At 33.2% G+C, this 19,660-nt stretch overlaps 2 protein-coding genes across 3 annotated transcripts; both read left to right on the top strand.

The window, feature by feature from the left end:
- The first annotated feature begins 505 nt into the window (after window positions 1–505).
- Window positions 506–7,651, top strand: LOC125050291 (ejaculatory bulb-specific protein 3). Of its 2 annotated transcripts, XM_047650032.1 has the most exons (5): window positions 506–1,387; window positions 1,790–1,949; window positions 2,876–2,994; window positions 6,904–7,081; window positions 7,201–7,651. In XM_047650032.1, the coding sequence occupies exons 1-5, from the start codon at window positions 1,382–1,384 to the stop codon at window positions 7,338–7,340; spliced, it is 603 nt and encodes a 200-aa protein (XP_047505988.1). In that variant the 5' UTR covers window positions 506–1,381; the 3' UTR covers window positions 7,341–7,651. The 2 variants fall into 2 exon arrangements, with proteins under 2 accessions (XP_047505988.1, XP_047505987.1); XM_047650031.1 differs by lacking the exons at window positions 506–1,387; window positions 1,790–1,949; window positions 2,876–2,994 and adding an exon at window positions 3,128–3,716.
- Window positions 7,652–10,144: 2,493 nt separating this feature from the next.
- LOC125050457 (titin) lies at window positions 10,145–19,646 on the top strand. Its single transcript, XM_047650333.1, has 5 exons — window positions 10,145–10,559; window positions 10,870–10,946; window positions 11,341–11,523; window positions 12,414–12,472; window positions 13,021–19,646. Exons 1-5 carry the CDS (start codon window positions 10,387–10,389, stop codon window positions 18,466–18,468), a joined length of 5,940 nt encoding a protein of 1,979 aa, XP_047506289.1. The 5' UTR covers window positions 10,145–10,386; the 3' UTR covers window positions 18,469–19,646.
- The last annotated feature ends 14 nt before the right edge of the window (window positions 19,647–19,660 follow it).

Here is a 19,660-nt window from a genome sequence, read left to right as displayed (position 1 = left end):
GAGCCTTGCGGCTTGCTACAATATTGTCCTTTGTCACTGTCACTCTTGCGATGATATGATAAATTTTGGGTGACCATCACTAGAAGACATTATCAAATACATAGGTATTAATGTACCTTTGTATTTGATGCAGTCTTTGTATACATACTATTTTATTTACAGTATTAATTTTTTCAATAGTCAAAACTGTTATATTTATAATATAATCCGGAATTCAAAACTGGAACCACTTGTGACGTATCGTGTAAATTTATACGCGTGAAGTGAATTCTAGCAATTTTTTAATAATTTATTTATGATGTACATGGCCAAACAATAGGAAGTGGTCGGCAATAAAGACAAAGGGCACTTAGGTACTCCGTGAGCACCGTTGTTGTTGCTTGACTTCAGTTTGCTCGAAACTGCGCTTCATGGACTCTAGAGGATTGTAATAAAGTATTATTTTCAGATGAAGCTAGAATGTCTTTCGGTGGAGAGGAGCAGGCTGGTGAGTGCTGTGAAGTCCACGGGAACGCTATGCGGATTTTTTGAAGAAATCGCTCCTTATACCGGAGCCTCCTTTATGTTTTGGGCAGCAATTAATTCGACAGAGCGACGGAGTTAGTTTTCGTTGAAAATGGAAGATTAAATGCAAACCGGTACATAACGGAATGTACAAATACCACTAAGATCAGTGCACCCTGTTCCACAAAACGTCATGGAACTAAAGGGAGTCATTGCCGAAGAGTGGGAACGTATTCCTCAAAACGTTATGAATACATCGTACAAAGCATGCCCAGAAGAATTCAAGCTGTGATTTTGGCAAGAGAACTTTAGGTTTTTACATTTGTAACTTTATTTAATTTAAAAACAATCATTCTTCTTGACTCTATTGCCGACATATACATCATAAATAAATTAAAGAAAAAATTGCCAATATTCACTTCACGCGTATTAATTTACGATTATTAGTATACAGACTACGTCAAACAAATAATTATATCATTTAATTAACGGAAATCGAAGTTAGAACGTAAATTTCCGTAAATGATTTTTTTGCTAAAGAGTTTTTAAATATACGTAGGCATATTTAACTTAAAAATGTACAGTATGCACATTAACGCATTCCTTTCCCGTTTTACATACTTCAATAAATATAAACATCATCGTTTAATGAAGAACCGGATGAATTGTCGTAAAGATCGTTATCGTAGGCTCGTTGTCGCCTAATCACCACACAAAGGGAGGGAGCATTCCCAGAATTATTTAATATGAAGATTGCCCTCAGTCCGTCTCTACCCGTTGACCTGCCACTGCCCAAATAGTTACTTTCACAGGATCGAAATTTAAAACTATTACTGGAGATTTCTTCCTGATACATTACGTGTGTTTTCGGTGAGACATGAAGGTAGGTTTAGTTTATATTAATCCTTTATTAATCTGTTATATTGTTAGAAATACTATAAAAGATTTTATATAGTTTACTGCAGACAGCCATTTCTAAAGGCGAATCTTTCTAGTTAAGCTTTATCTATTAAATTAATTCGATTTTATTGTTTCTTATGTTGCGTATATCCCTTGCATGCATACGAAATATATAAATACCTATATATTGAATAAATTAAACTGAAGCTATTTGCCATAAATTATAAATAAACTAAATACTAAGGTTAAGCATAAATATCGATAGACAGAACATAGTTTTTGATAAAATTAACTTAAATAATACTGTTATTCTGTCTAATCTCGGGGAAAACGTCGATTTAATTCACACGTATTGCGAGATGTATTTATTTTCTTTCTTTTTCAGTACTTAATTATACTATTAGCATGTGCTGGTGTTGTATTAGGAGCAACAATGTCCGATGGTCAACTTGAAAGGACGTTAGCCGATAAACCAACTATGCAGAGACATATCCGATGTGCTCTTGGAGAAGGTCCATGTGATACCGTCGGAATACGACTGCGAAGTATGTATTTTATATTTAAGCCATCAGCTTCGCCCGCGTGGAGTTCGTGTATTTTGGTAGGATCCTTCTACGACCTCTGTAACAATAATCGTATTACCATTCTATTTAAGTAAAACCAGCAAGAATTAGATAACCAAACCTTCATTAAGAATTCTATTGGTCGTGAAAATTCCTTTTGGTAGTTTTTCAGTTTATAACTTTCATACAAGTAGACGCGGTCGGGGCACTATAATTTGTAAGGCTTTTTGGGTTCTGAAGTTGCTAAGCTCCTATGAACTATGTACATGTAACTAACAACAGTTGCTGCAAATGATAATTTTATTGCTAATGTCGTTTAATAAGGATTTATTTTTATTTCAACCTAGTAGATTTTTAGTGTTTAAAAGCCATTAATTTTTTTTATTGCTACTAAAATATTCAACTTATCTTGAACACGTCGATTGTCTAGTTGTAAGCTTGATTTCGAGTTTTTAAAATAACTACCAAAATGACTGAATATCGGCTAAGTATTTTTTGTTATGTATCGAAATCATTCGATCTTTATAACAAATTATAAATATATTTTATTGCTATCAGCATCGTTTATAATTTTTTACAGGATTAATTATATAATAAACTGAACATAAAAGAATTAAAATTGGCAGGTATTATCTATTTATTGTCTTAAATGTTTTTTTTATTCAGTTCAATTTTCCTTAACCACAACAATGTTTCCATAAAAATTATTATGTAGTTCAATAATAACCGCCCACGTAGTCTAGTGTGGCAGATGTGTTTTGTCTTCTTTGATTTCTTTGATACTCAAGGAGAAAAACGAATGAAAGTTATTTACTTTCAAAACAAAAATGTAGGTTTTCTACTGACCCAACTAACATTAAAAATGTAAAATTAAACAATACAGCAGTTATAAACCTATGTTTTTTTAGCATTGGCACCATTGGTGTTGCGAGGAGCGTGTCCGCAATGTACAATTCAAGAAACGAGACAAATTCGTCGCACCTTGGCTTTTGTTCAGAGAAACTTTCCTTGGGAGTGGGCAAAGATTGTTCGTCAATATGGCTGAAGAAAAGGCCAAACGGAAACTTAAAATATTTATTTATTATCATATTCATTAGCTATTTATTCAAAGCCCTTTATTGACACTACGTAACTACACAGATAATTAATAAGGTAATTAATAATTATAGTAAAACTTTGAATCATTACTATAGTTATTATTACTAATATTCAATGTGTTCTAATTATTATTAATGATTACAATAAAAAAAAATATCAATTATGTGTTATAAGATTAAGAGAATTGAATGTGACAGTTTTTTTACATCCGTGGCATATATTTTCTAATTCAAGACAAGTTTTGTTTGTAAATGTATACATTGAAAATTAAAAAGCATCAAATGAATATAGATTTAATACGTTAGTAGTAGACGCGACGTTTTCTAAGAACTATTTTCTAATTGAATTTATTGTTTGTATAAAAATTAAATTAACCGACTGTTAATAGATTTCCTTAGCGATTTTTCTAAGAAGCACTTTGTAATTATTGCCAAATCTTAATAAAATGGGTACTACAAGTTCTGTTTTTATTTTGTCACGTAATACGGAGCCTCTATGTAGAGGGGGATTGTTGAGTAAGGTGTTACGGCATCACCAGCTTGGTTTGGTCGGCATTCTCTCGTGGCGTACGCTGAATACAGACAACTTCAACGTGCAATATTAAGTAATAAAATCCGGAATAAAGACGTAAAAGTGACTGACAGGATGCAGGTGAGCGATTTTCTATACTTTCCACTAATTAACTATGTCAATATAGTAATTTTTAAGTCAATGTCTGGTGTGAAACATGTTCATGAGATACGATTAAGATAGAAAGTTTGTAATGAATTCCGTAAAATTCAATTCTGTTTTAAAATATTTCATAACAACAAATTTAAAGTAAATAAATTGTATTTAAATTAAAACATGACCTATTTATTATTTGTTATTTTATTTCATTCGATATAAGAGCTGTTTTTGCATCCCATCAAGCCAATACCCTAAGCAATAAGTAAAAGGAAAAACTGCAACATTGGGGTTTTCCCGTTGCTCGATCCTGATTAAAAAATCCAAGCGACTTTCACAATTTAAACCATTAGCATTTAAGTGTACTCATATTTAACCTATTTTTTTAAATTATTGGAGCATGTACATGTATTTTAATATAAAAGACTCAAGAACACCAGCAACTATTGTTAGGCAATTTCGGAGCCATAAACTGTTCATAACTTTTTGTTCGCAAATCTCCTTTGCCTACTTTGGTAATTCATAGGTTCGTGTTAAAAGTGAACAAATGAGTCATACCCTTTATTTACATAACAATATAAATACTCAAACAATTTAAACTCAAAGGCTGCATTTTGCGGTAAACCATTGTAATTTAGTTGGCTCAAAAATGTCAACCCCAATATGTAGATTGTTAAGTTTCCGCTCATTCAAGGTTGGTAAGTTATTAGGTCGCAAAGGAAAAGTATCAAATTCGTATTTCCTGTAGTTATGTTATTACTATACATACATTAACACGAAATTCGAATACTTAATAATTTATCTAAAATAAAATAAAGAGTGTTAAAAATATTTCGTTTTATAGATTTAATTTAGTTTAGTTTGTTGTACGCTGTGATTAAAGTTTCATTTGTTTCAGAGGTTCATATTTTCTTAAATATCGTACATATATTTTACTTCATTAATTGTTTTCCGTAAGAATATAAGTAAGTATGAGCTTTAAAGTTAATTCAAAGCATTAAAAGCGCATCCAAGTTCATTATCCTATAAAGTTTAACACAAGGATTTGCGATAAGCGGCTTTGTTAAACCAAACTGGTTTCGTAACAAAAGCTTAAACGAATTTAACAACAATCTTTTGTTATTTCATTAGATGAAGTAAAACATATTCTGATTTTAAGGTAGTCATCGATTGTATCTAAAATTTGCACAAAATTTTGAAGGTTATTAGGAGGAACTGTAGGCTAAAAAGACAAAGAGCTTTAAGATCTAGCAAGTAAAATAAATAAAAAAAAAGTAAAAATTGAGACATGAGAGGTGGAAGCTGCAATGATAGATAGCATTGGTTATCATTGCAAACTGTTACAGAACCCTTGTCTGTATAGGTATTCGCGCACCACGTTTAAACAATTAGTTCAGTGTCGTTTTTTACTTTTATATATTTTCTATTTATTCTAGATTATCAGGCCTACCAAATAAAGAGTTCTAATTTTGAACATTAGCATATTGTCATTTCCACATATGTATAACTTGTGTATACAAGAGATAGGACCCATCTACGTATAAATATTGTTGTGGTTAATCATATATCAATTTCTATTTAAATTTGATTTACTGTGCGATGAGAGTAACAATCTTAGATATTGACAGTGGCGTAACAATAGGGTGGCAGGGTTGGCAAAATGCCACGGGCCCCCGACCCAAGAGGGCCCCTGCCCAAGAGATACTATGTTCTACGGATGAATGTTAAGTCCCCCATACGAATTGGGCTAGCGTGGGGGACTACAGAGGACAGGCCATTCCCTCTCGCCTAAGAGAAGAGGCCTATGGCCATTAGTGGGACATATACAACGTGTAATTGAGTACGGTGAAATCTCGAAGTTTATTAAAATTAAACTGAGTACAACGTGACGATTTTTACTTATTGGGTCCCATCAAAAGAATTTGCCACGGGCCCCAGATGGTATAGTTACGCCACTGGATATCGATGTGGTAAGACAGTAGATTCTTAACTATTATCTTTTTCATGCAATTCACACAATTGTCTAGCATACACTTAGGTCAGGGCCGCATTATTTCTTATTCTCCAAAGATTTCCCAAAGATTGTTCGTTCTACAAATCATTAGAAAACTAGTAAATCAATCAATCAGATCTACAGTCTGGGGTTTCCTAATCATGTGTATGTGTACATAATTAATTGGGCTCAGCCATTATTATTAGAGGGTGCAGAGCGTGGCATAAAATCCAGAAGTCTTGGTGTATGAATTCGACTTTGGGTTTGTTAGGTACAAAAAGGCTATCACTCTTATCCAAAGACACAGACGCAACGCAACGCCCGGGAAACGACCTTCAATCAAGCAGAAAGCTTAAGGCGAACCACATTGCAAAAATTTAATGAGTTATTTCGAAAAGGTACCCTAGGATATTAAGAAATCTAGATAATGGCATGAAAATTTGAAAGCTACGGTTCCAAAGATTTATGTCTCGAAGATTACTCAACAATTAAATTTCTAAGCACGTAATATCTACGTATCCGAATGGAGACGGTGTCAATACGTTGTTAAGTCGTAAGGACGTAATAAAAATATTTTTCTAGTTTTATACGATGTTTAAAAAAGTAGAGCACCATGATAGCAGATACTGTATTTGATTATAAGCTAGGTTTTCGGATTTTTTATATTATTTATATATTGTGAATCGAGCATGATCTGTGATATGAAACAAACGACAAAATTATATGAAATAATGATGTTACTCCATAGGCCGATAGCGCAGCTCAACTATGACGTCATTGAAGATTCGGGTCATAGATCTGCCTTGGGCTTTTAGTTTGTGTGTCAAAGGATACGACTTTATTACTAAGCGAGGTCAAATGAACGCTCGAGGAAATCCCATAAATGCTAATGTAAAGAACATGATAAAGAAATGTTACGCCTACATATTAAATAAAATAGTTTATACGTAGTCGAATAAATGTTTTACAAATTATGAAAGCTTGGTTTTTAATTAACAAAAATAAGTTTTTTAACATTATATATTCTCGAGGAATCTCTGCGAAGAGGTAACTCTCGGGTTATAATTCATAGAGGTCAAAAGCGTATTCAAAACTAAGCAAAATCTGCATTCAGAAAATATACGACCATTACGATCCTCAATTATAATTTAAGTCACAATTATTATTTTTTTGTTTCAGGCCGCACATGTACTCGTGTTATGTGCATTAGTAGCTATTTGCGTCGCCGAAACACAACGGCCGCCAGTCTCAGATACAGCACTAGATGACGCTCTCAATGATAAGCGTTTCATACAACGACAGCTGAAATGTGCGCTTGGTGAAGCGCCCTGTGATCCAATTGGGAAGAGACTAAAGAGTAAGTTTATATTATTTAATTATATATTACTATAAATGGCCGTTGAAAACAAAAAAATATTAAAAAAGAAATACTGGTAAAATTCCTCTTTTTATACCTATTAATTTTAATTTTTACAGCATTGGCACCATTGGTCCTGCGAGGAGCATGTCCTCAGTGCTCGCCGCAAGAAACAAAACAAATACAACGCACGCTTTCGTATGTTCAAAGAAACTTCCCACAACAATGGGCTAAAATTGTACGTCAGTATTCTGGCTAAAGCTAGAATTAGCTAACGATAAGGAAATACTTTTATTTATACTATTAATTATGAAAGTACATTATGACTATGACTTATGAGACGAACGACAAAAATAAAGACGCAGCCTTTTTAAAAAAAGCGCGGGAAATTGTTTATAGAAGTATCATTAATAATAATCAAATTTTTTGCAAAATATCGTATTATATATACGTACGTAATGTATAAGTACTTATTACAATATTACCTACTCTAGAATAAGAACTAGCATTAGCATAGTTTAGTTCTTATTCTAAGTTACCTACTTATTAAATTTAAGTTCACAGTTTAAAGAAAAGAAATAGCGTTAAAGTTACGAAATATTTTTAGGTAAATTTTGTTGTGCAAAGTTTTTTTGTTAATTAGGTATAACGTTTCAAATCCTCAAATTATTAAAATCAGTTGATTGATGTATTATTTGTAAATATGGATAATTTCTGCTTTATATTATCCTCTCCACGTAAATTCAAATTCAAATTCAAAAATCATTCAAAAATCATTTATTCACGTAGGTAACACAATGTACACTTGTGATTCGTCATTAAAGATATAAATATTAATGCTTCTAATTTTACATTTACTGCCAGTTCTCAAATCAAGGGCGTAGAACGGAAGAGAAGAACTGGCAATAAACTCTCCGCCACTCTTTTTAATCGCCATGTTTTTTTTTTTTTTTTTTTTTACACAACGGTTGTAAGGAGCTGCAACCATTACACCATGTTCCACATGACATTTTAAGTAATTAATAATAAGAACATAAATAAAAACAAAGACTTGTCCCCTATCAGCAGGAGGCATGGTGAAATAGGAGCACGCACTTACATTCTCGTGGGAACAACACGCAAACACATAGTCGAAATAATTAACATCACCGCATACACGAATTCAAGTACGACCAGTCACCACAAGCAGCACCCGTTCACGAGTATGACGCATGGCCAGCCATCGGCCCCCTCGCCATATTTTAGGGAGAGAGACAACCCGACGCATGGACGCCGCCACAAGCAATGACATTTAAGCGAGCATGACGATCCTTGAAATGTGGACTTGGCTACATAAGAAAATAATAATAATACTGAAATAATTGGATACCACATGGATCACGGTTTGTTCCCACTTTACATTAAAACAGTCGTGGATGTTGACGATCGCCCCAGAGTCTGGAAATGCAGCCGAGAGATTCAGTCGTGTTACCTATAATATATACTGGAGCAACTCATATCCAAGCACTAGGATCGTTTAAATATTCATTTATATTATAATAAGCCTTAGTAAGCAGTTTTACTTTAATGTACGATTTAAATTTATTTATTGACAACGCTTGTATTTCACTAGGGATTTTGTTGAAAAAACGTATACAATTGCCTTGGAAAGAATTACTCGTTTTATGCAGCCTTCTGGTTGGTGCGCAAATTTTGTCTTTATTACGAGTACTATAATTATGGAAGCTACTATTCTTTTTAAAGATATCTATATTTTTCCGCACATACAAAATATTCTCATAAATGTATTGACTTGCCAGAGTCAAAATATGTAATTCCTTAAATTTGCTTCGGACCGACTCCCGTGGGGACAACCCACAGATCGCTCTTAAATCGCTCTGATCGATCGTACTTAATCATTGTAATTTATTGTAAGTATTTAAAAAATATTCATTGACTTGAGCAAAGTTATCCATATTAATATATTGTAGTCTTTAGATTTATAGTAGAATAGTTACAACTCTTGTTCAAGTAAATGTTACTTGGATTATAATTTATAATATCATTGAAATTAGGTACAACAAAGGTTACCGTAACAAGCCTATTGAGATCGATAATAAAGAAAAAAGGCTTAACGTCCCGTCTATATTTTTACGATTTCTCAATAAATTTACAAAAATAACGGCTTGATTTTTATTTTGTATCCTAGAGTAATATGAACTATACATTTGCTTAAGTAATGTTGATAATATAATGTCTTATCAACAATACTATAAACTATTAATGTATGTAAACGTTTAAACGATTAGAATAATTAGGTAAATAAATACTGGATAGTAAAGTAATGGTAATTAATTAATTGCCGTAAATGTAGTGGTCATTTTAAGTGTAGTCAAGAAACTGAGTTTTAGACTCGTTATTAAATTACTAATGATTCATATATTATATAGGTACTTACTAAAATTTGTTTAAACATGTTTCATATTTGTATTGTACTCAATAAGAGCCTACCAGCGCTGCGCTATATGTAAAAAATAGAATAATAAATTTTGGCAGTTCACAGTGAAAATAAATATTATTCCATTTATTTTAGAGTAAACCTATAAAAAAAATTTGTTCTTAGTCATATACTATTTTTTCAAAATAATGCATGTGATTTATTGATGCTTATCTCCCAAGTGTGAAGTGATGTTAACGATTTTTTTTTAAACGTAATCATTATTATAGTTAGCTCTGTAAGTATCGACATAAAATCAGTTAAGAGTCTGTGGAAAATAAAACATAGGCTATAATTTATGTCACAATATACTGTGCGGCCACAGAGTAATAATAATGTCCAGATCTCATGATTTTTTTAATGTTGGTGTATGCTGACGCTGTCGTCTTAATTACTTCCGTTAGTCGTTTTATTCAGTTTATTATTACATCTCGTAATTTCATACAGTTTTAAAAATAAAAATCTTTTTTTAATTTAAAAATTAATATTTTATTATATATTATAAAAGAATTAGAACTGTAATGTTGAATATTTTTAATAAATTAAATTAAAAGTAATTCATGTATTGCATCAGGCTGACCAACCAACACAATTTAGGTATATGAGTACGCAGTCGGTGAATTTATTTACAACTATTATTTTGCAACCTATGACAATTGAGAAGCAATATATTTTGATTGTATTTAACTCATTGTGATTTTTATGAGACGTTAAGTACAGTTGATATATATATATATATTTGATAACTGAAATGTTATGGTGACAGTGTTCTTGCTGGGGTAACTGAAGAAATATGGTCGTGTGTGTTGCTTGAATTCTGGTGAAAAAGATGTGTGATCAAACTGAAGTAAATTATGCTGATGGAGACGTTGTGTGGGTAAAATTGGGTTCTTGCTTTTGGCCTGGCGAGGTCGTTGGCATAGAGAAGCTACCCACCGACTTCATCACGTCTTTTAAGAAGCCACCTATAGCTGTTGTAAAATTCTTTCAAGAAGATACATAGTAAGCATGGCATACATTATATAATTTATAACTTTATAGTTATAATGTCACGCTCCTTTTGTTTACAATATGATACCTTTTAAATACACCAACAAAATCAAACAAAGATGACTTATTGCAAGTTACCACTACAAGCCTTACTGTTGTTTCTAGATTAACTATTTTTAGGGTTTCGCATCAACTTTTGATTCTGAGACATTGCAAAACTATTTTTATAATATAGAGATTGTCTACCGAGAACAGTTCATAGCCATCTTGACCATTATACATTTTTAGCTTCGCCACTCAACTGTTATATTATTCATTTCAGTGAGTATGTAAAGAATCACTATGCAATTTACAAATATGACTGCAGTCGCAAAAATGAATTCATTCTTAAAGGATTAGGTAAGTAAAATGTGGTAGTTATGCATTTTTGTTTTTATAAATTTATATATTTGAAATCACTTTAAATTACCACAAATATATTTATGTATGGGATACACTTGATCTTTTGCCTTTATTAATTAAATTCTCTTATAATTTAGTATGTTCACCACTGTTAAAAATTCAAAAGTAGTTATAAAATGTAGTTAATACAACACTCACTACAGTATTTCTGCTCTTAGTTGAATGAAATCAATGCTAGTTCTGTGACTGAAATATTTTAATTTTACGACAGACAATACCATAGAGTTAATAGTTGACCCCTGTCTGGTCAAATGTATGATAATTAATTCAAAAAACCATAGAAACTGTCTGCAAAGATTACCTTACTTATACTTATTATTGTATTTTACAGATATGTACAGAAAGAAACATGGACCAATGGAGAAGTTTCCTGAGGATGTTATCCGTGCAGAAACAGCAGTAGGGGGCGATATTGAGATATTGACAAGAGATGAATTTCAAGAGACTAAAAAAGAAAGCTATGCTGATCTTTTTGCTGACCCTAGAAGAAAAACACCTGCTTCTACCAAAAAAGGTATAAATATATCTACTGCTATGCGCCGCCTTGTCATGTATACACTAAAAGTCAATTTAATTAATCAATGTTTATATGTCTTATAACATTTTTATTTTATATGTCTTAATATTGTATCTGAGAAATATTAGTGGTGTAAATTGGAATCTTTCTGCTTACAGTCGACTCACAATAATTTAAAACTCAAGGATAGATAAATTTCAATTTACCAAGAGTTCAAAATAACATGCGTTTAAATAATCATGAGGGGAAGAGGGGACTCAAGTATATAAGAGTTTGATCAAATCTCGTGACTAAATATTTCTTTATTATTATGTATTAACAAATAAATACGGTAATTATTATTGACAATTTTTTATTTCGAAAAGACGTCCGTAATCTTTTTATGAGTGAGCGACTTCAGTCATTGTCATGATGTCATCAAACATTAACATGACTTATAAACAAAGTTTGAAAAGCTGGAATGCCCACTTAACTAACCCAAATCTCATTTATGTATGCAATTGACAGGTCTGCACATGTATGTAAATAAACAACAGGTCTGTGCATGATAAACACTTTAAATTATATTGAGTTGGCAAGCCCGGACTTCAAATTATGGCATGTTGTTAAGCAAAAACTATCCCTTCAATTTTAAACTCATGAGGGGATGAATTACCATTGATTTTATTTAATTGTTCAAGTATTTTTAAGGGACTGGAGAAAATGAGTGTCAAATTATTGTGAGTCCACTGTATATAGTTTGCTAGTAAAATCTATGGTGGAATAAATCCTATTCCGATTTCCCAAAATATTTTTTTTATACTCATATAAAAACCAGGATCTGGAAAATGATGGAGCTAATAAATAAGTCATTAATATAAATAAATATATTAACCGTTTTTTTTCAGGAAAGAATGCAAAAGGCAGGCCTTCTGATATTTCTAAGATTTCAACACCAATTAGAAAGGTAATTTATTTTTATGTTTTTACTTATTATATAATGCCCTTTTGTTATTTGTTTGTAGTAATTTAAGTTCTAAAATCATTGAACCAATTTTTAAAACAAAATTTTCACCTTATCAAATAACCTGTAAATTAACCTAAAATGAATCCTTTGCTTTCCTTTTTTACATTGTATTAAAATTCTGTGTATAAAGATATTCTGTATACTTTTTACCAATGATAATATAAAATTAAGTTAATGTTAATAGGTTTGCCTGTTATTAAACACTACAACTGCAGTAAGACATTATGAGAACTTTGGCTGTTATATCTGCTTATTGCTCATGCTCATTCTTGTATTTTTCAGTTAAATAAGCTCCAAGGCCAATATTACAGTTAATTAGATATATTTTATTTTAAAATTGTATGAAATTATAATATATTATACAAGTATAATATGGTAAAAGTCTATTATTCTAGTCTATACTATCTATACTATTATATCTGCTAAAATTCAGTTCTTTTTTTAAAATTCCACGTCAATATAATATCATGTATTTTATTAAATTCTAGCTCAAAGAGAAGACCAACTATCAAGTACACATATTAGTACAGGGTTCTAAAACACCAAACCCTTCGGAAGAAGTAACGCCGTCTACAAGTAGAGCTGGTTCAGAACCACCTGAAGAGAAGCCAATGGAAACAGACAGTAGCCCTTCAAAATCAATTCCTTCAAATAGCACTCCCACAATGTCAAGTCCTGGTATTTATGCTTGCCATTCTTGTCCCTTTTCTACTTCTCGTCTGAATGTCCTCATTTTACATAACAAAACTCACAGCACAACATTTACACCTTATATACCTACACCAATCAAAAAGAAACCCTTAAAAACAAGCAAGTCACCAAAATCTGCATCCGCCACTTCGAAATCTACAAAGCCTCGTAAACCCCGACAAGATAAAATAGATATAGAAACAGATAAAAAAGGACAGAAACGAGAAGCAGAAAATAATGGGATTGATAACAATTTACCTGATACAAAAAAAGTAAAAACAGACGAAGAAATTAAGAGCAGCTTATTAGCTGATTGGGATGATGGAGATGAGGACTCAAATGAAGAAGAAACAATTGCCACAGCCAGTTCTCCTGATGTTCCTGTGGCTGCCGGATCCCCAGCTGTTCCTACATCGGCTGAATTGCCTACCGATCAAGTATCAAGTGAATGTGAACAGCAGGAAACGACAGACAACAAAAAGGTTGAACTTCTACCTTCAGATAAACCAGAAACATCTAATGATGCTAAATACGACTTTTGTGAAGACGAAGATTGGCCTGTAGAGGCAGATGTTGGAAGAAAAATTCCTCGCGTTAAACCCTTAAAACGAAAAGAAGACACGAAGAGCCTCAGTATAGATGAAAATGATGTGGCTAGAGAAGTAGCAGTATTGCTAACTAAAACCAATGTGCCCGAGTTACCATCTGTTCCAGAGCCTTTAAAAGTAGAGGAAAATTTTCCGGAACCTTCGATTGTAAAATCTCCGGATAAAAAAACTGAAAATTCTCCTGGATTGGGCGAGCCACCCGAAAAAAAAGTCGATGGTGAAGCTAACAGTCAAAAACCTATTTTTAAAACTAAAACGTTTTTTCGTAGTAGACATTCAAGAAGTCAAGATGCAATAGGGAAATATGTTGCAGAACAATTAAATGCAGCCGAGCGTCTTGACATGCTTGATAATGATATAAATGGTTCTGAAATGTCGTCATCGCCAGAGCCCATTATTTCCCCTCCCATAGAACACATAAAGGTTGCTCGATTAGCTCCTAAAATTCAACTTAAAAAATTGAATGCAGAAGCAGCACAGTTGCGTGAAAAAGAAAAGTATGAGTTAGAAAAGTTACAAGATGGCGGTGAGGAAAAAGAATCTTGTAATGAAGAAAATTTGATTCTTGATACTACAATAGAAAAAATAACTACTCAAAAAATTGTTACTGAAACCAATATATTAGAAAGTTTTAATGATATTCCTTCGAATGATGATAGTAATAAAGATTCCAGTGAAAATATGTCAACAGCTGAAAACCTGAACACTGAAGTAAATAACAGCCCAGAAGAGTCATTTACTGAAAGAGAGCAATCCAACGATGTTATCCATAGTCATCAGGAATGTACTTTATCAAGCATAGATAAGGAGGATATGAACGAAGATGTAGAAACTGCACAGGAAGTTATTGAAACACAATATAAGTCGTATATGAGTGAATCTACTGCATCTGCCGTTGATGCCTTACTGAGTGTTTCAAGAGAAGCTGATAGAGTAACAAAAGTTATTAGTGTTGATCCACCAGAAGACCTCTTTGAAGATGATCTCAAAGAAAGCGCTCTAACTTCTAATATTAACACATTCGAGATATCATCAAATGGCATAGAAAATGAGATACCAAGGATTAACTCACCAGTTCAGCAGGCCACAGATCTTAATACAAACACATCAGATAAGCCTTTTACTTCTGAAAAAGAAATTATTCAACAACTTTGTGAATCTGATCTATCAAAAGTAAATATCCAAATGGATGATTTACCGAAAACCGATGAAAATGTAGAAAATAACGAACCAATTTCCGAAGAAATACAGAATGGTGATGATGAAAAGAAAAATGAAGTTGACTTAAAACAAGACGACGAGACACTAAAAGTTATTGCAAATACACCATCTGAATCGGACTTGCAAATTGCAGAAGCTTTAATTAATTTACCTTCTACAACCATGCAAAATAAAGTTTCTATAGCTTATACAGATGAAATAACGTCGGCAGGTAGTTTTGAAAGTAAATCAACTGAAGATGTTATCTCCAAAGATTCTATTATTGAAAATTTTAATAATGACTTGCATGAAAAGGTTATTGAAGATAATAAAACAAATACTTCTGTTCCATTACTATCAAAAGACATCCGATTTGAGAGCGAAGAAGAAAAAAGTGAAAATTTGAATGCAGCTCAATCCTTGGTACAAATGTCGGAATCAATTGATCATAAAATAAATATACCTGAGGTTACAACTCCATGCAAAGACAAGTCCGGTCCGGTTGACCCTATTAATATTAAAAAACAAAGGTATAATGATAAAACCCCTATTAAACTATTAAATGAAAATGTCACGGAAAATGATAAACTAAATGGAAACAAAGGAAAAATAGAAACAACATCGAAACTCTTAAAAATATTAGAAGAACCCAGCACTTCTAGAGTCACTATTACAAATAATGCGATTGTCAATAAAAAAGTAATTGTTCCTCCAAAGGGAAAAATTTTAAATACTCATGTTAACAAATCAGTGATCAAACCTAAACAGGTAGCTAAACAACAAATTATAATTAGACGTACGACACCAAGCAAATTACTTAATAATGTTACGGAAGTCACAACTGCCGATAAAATTATTTTGTCACGTACCAATAAAGCCACTGCCGATGGATCTGCAGTACAGAGCTACACTATTCAAACAACACCCAATATTCAAACGGAGAAAAACACAATTATAATTCAGCCAAAAATAAGAAAAATTACTAAAACTGCCCCCAAATTGCAGAAAATTAAACCACAAATAACATCACTTCCTACAATAATTAATAACAAGTTATCTAAAGAGTCAGGGAAACAAGCTGATACAGTTTTCGATATAAATTCTATGCCAATTGTTATATCTGACGATGTTTTAACGCCAGAAAGCATTGAAAAAATGCCTATTGTTATGTCAGATGGTAATATAATTACTTCATCGGCTTCTAAAGTAATAAAGAATAAAAAAATAATCACGAGTGAAAAAATAACAGTTACATCATCTTCGAATAAACAGGATAATAAAGGAATTTCAACCCATCATATTGTTCATGATGTTAATAAATTGACTCCAAATATATTATCTAAATCATCTAAGTTAAGGTCTTCCAAAACTATGTTAGTGATAGATAAAGCTACGGGAAAACAAAAATTAATCATGACCAAGTCTGATGCTGCTAATAAAGGTATGAAACAACCTCAAAAGCTTATACAAACTTCCCAGAATAGTCCTAAAACTGAGAAATTTGTTATTTTACCTAAACCTAACTCCCCGCGACCCGCAAGAACCCAGAAAATCGTCATCGACCCACAGACTGGGAAAGCACACGTTGTAGTCGAAAAGGGACCACAAAGTGTCCCTGTATCTGAGAGTAAACCTGTTTCGGCAAAGCTAATACCTTCATCTGCAGACTCAAAGACTCCTGGAAGTACTGTTATGATTATTACCAATGAGCAAGGTACGCAATCGAGAATAGTTCTTACGCCGGAACATGAGAAAATTCTTTTCCCAAACAAACAACAACCAAATGTTTCGCAGTTAAAAACAATTACACACCTTATCTCTACAAATGCCTCTACACAGCAAAAAAGCATTATCACGTCAGTAGCGGCCGCAAAGACTCCAACAAGGATTGTTTCAAAGCCACAAAAAAGTGCTATTATAACCTCAAAAGGGCAACTCATAGTAGGTGGACGATTAGCACCTAGTACTCAAAATATCGCTCCACTACCAGAAATTAGGCCTGCTACAAAGCGTCTTGCTGAACCTAAAAAGATCGCTCCTATGATTCAAAAACAGTCGCCAGAACCATTAATTTTCCTGCAAAAATCGGGTACGGTAATGCAATTGACTGCTTCTCAATTTGAACATTTGCAAAGAACAGGTCAAATTATACAAAAAGTTCCTGCACAAGAAAAGGTTATAGTTCAGAAGACAATTACAATGTCGCCGACTGAGACAATAGTTCCGGCTCAGAAACCGAGAGCACGCAAGCAGCAGACCGATTCGGCTGCTCCGACAAAAAAAATTAAACATGAAATTAACATTGCGCCAGCACCACCCCCTGTTCTTGTACCTACCCCTGCTCCTGCCCTAATTCCTGTGCCTGTCCCAGCCCTTACACCAATATGTTCTACCACAACCAATCTGCCACTTGCAACCAATAATAATGTTCCAACCAATGCAAATTCTACCCTCTATTCTAACATGGACAATTTCGAAGAATTGCTTCCGACAACAGCAATCGCTCGTCCTGCTGAGAGTGTTCTTGTTCCGACAGAACAAAACTCACAAGCTCCTGCGGCGCCCCTTTCCGATGGGCAACTGCTGGCAGTGCCTGGAGAGCATTTTGGGGGACCTCAGGGGTCCTTTTATCTTTGTGTTGAGGAAAATGGCACTTTTACTGCTATTGATAATCGCCCATTAGTTTTGGAAAATAATCAACTAGTTCCGATGCCGGAAACAATTCCCGTCATACCTCCTCAGCCCGAGAGAAGGGATATTCTAGAGGCAGCACTAGCTAACAGCGATGTTTTTCACGCTGAAAGTACTCGCGAAGAGGCACCTGATTTTCGAGATCTCAATGCTAACGTCTCCGTTCACTGCCGAGTGTCTGAAACTAGCACTACGCTAAATCAGCCAATCATGACCCCAGTCGAAGTACCGTCGAAAGTGGTCTCTGAACCAGCCGTGCCTTCAAATTTAGATGATGGTTTGGCTGTGATTGGCGTGACACCTCACACTGTGCCTACGTCTCTGGAGCTTCCGATTACCGTGACAGATCCGCGCATAGCACCTAAAACTACAGACCCTTTGAGTAACAGTAACTACAGAACGTCCCTGTTGCCGTCGCCCAGTACAGAGATGACTTTTGCGGTTACTGAAGACAGTGATGTATCGATGGTGGGCCCTATTTCTATGCCTCTTTTAACGGAAGAGGACTCCGTAGGTAAATCTATGCCCATATTAATAGACGAGATAACGGAGAGAACGATATCGTCTGTGGAATCGACAGTAGGCTCGCCGTCGTCTATCGACGTACGAGAATCGGAAACGGAAGATGGCCAGTGGCCCCGAAGGTTGCTAACGCCCGGATCAGATATATCAGAAACTTCAGTGGAGATCCCAATGCAGCCCTCAATTCAGCTTTCTGTTAGTGATCTATCTCATAATAATAGTTAAAAGATTAAGTTAATAACTAATGCTAATACAAGATTGATAGAGAGCTATGGACGCTAAGGTGCAATAGGAAGACACCAATTGATCAAAAAAGTTTTCCGACTCATGTGATCTGGTTTTGTGCTAATGTTACACATTTGAAAGGACTAATTGGTATTGAAAATGGCTTAATATCATGTGCGTGTTAGAAACATTCACAAAATATGTAAATATTTCACTAAGTGTGACTGATCATTGAGCTATTCATCTCAACATTTTTATTAATTATATATGCACAATGCATGTTTACTCTTAAGGATTTTAAATGTAAATTAAAAATTTATTATAACTATATGATATTGTTGGATCATATTTGTAATATATGAAAGTTAGCTATATTGTAATATTTTTTTATGTCAATCAAAATTGTGGATAAATTAGCATTACATACTTACATCGAGACATTTATAAATTATCATTATAAATTACAAAACATTTATAGAAATACTATGTATTTGCGTTAGTTTATTTGCCTGATGGAGGATTTAAATAAATATTTAAAGCCTACAGTGCTAGGTTTGTGTTGGTCGTATAAATCCTCGCGTAAACGAAATGACTAGAATATTAGACCATCATATTTTTTAAGTTCGAAGGTTGGTTGTGTAAATAATTATTAAATAAGTATGTTTCATACTTTTATATATATTTATAGAGGTATATATTTTTACGTGATTTAACACGTTTTTAATTTCCACAGCGAAATTTTAATTTACAAACGTACTATACCATCAAATAACAGTAGAGTGCAAGATTTTTGTGACGCGAGTATGATAGCTATCACTCTCATAGTGTTTATGAATACGACCGAATTATTTATATTTCTACTAGCCTCTTACGAGTATTGAATAATTAGTTCATGACACAAAATCTCGATCCAGCCAATATTGCCTGTTTTAAGCAAATAAAGTGATGGAAATATGTAGCTAAGTCAATACAATAAATGTAGGTCTCGATGGTACTCTCTGATTAATAGACAGAATTTGGTAATCGAATTGTTAGAATATGATTATCGTAATCTAGAAATATTAAGTACAATATTTGTTGATGTAATTTTTAAACTGAGTTTGAAGTGCACTGATATGTGTAATATAATGAAGTGAACTTCTATGTAGTTTAAAACTTTAATAAATAAAAACATTTTATGTATCGTTTTATT

Source organism: Pieris napi, chromosome 6 (assembly GCF_905475465.1).
Source record: "Pieris napi chromosome 6, ilPieNapi1.2, whole genome shotgun sequence".
Classification (NCBI taxonomy): domain Eukaryota; kingdom Metazoa; phylum Arthropoda; class Insecta; order Lepidoptera; family Pieridae; genus Pieris; species Pieris napi.
The sequence above is the reverse complement of the archived record's forward strand: the minus strand, read 5'-3'. Positions and strand labels throughout refer to the sequence as shown.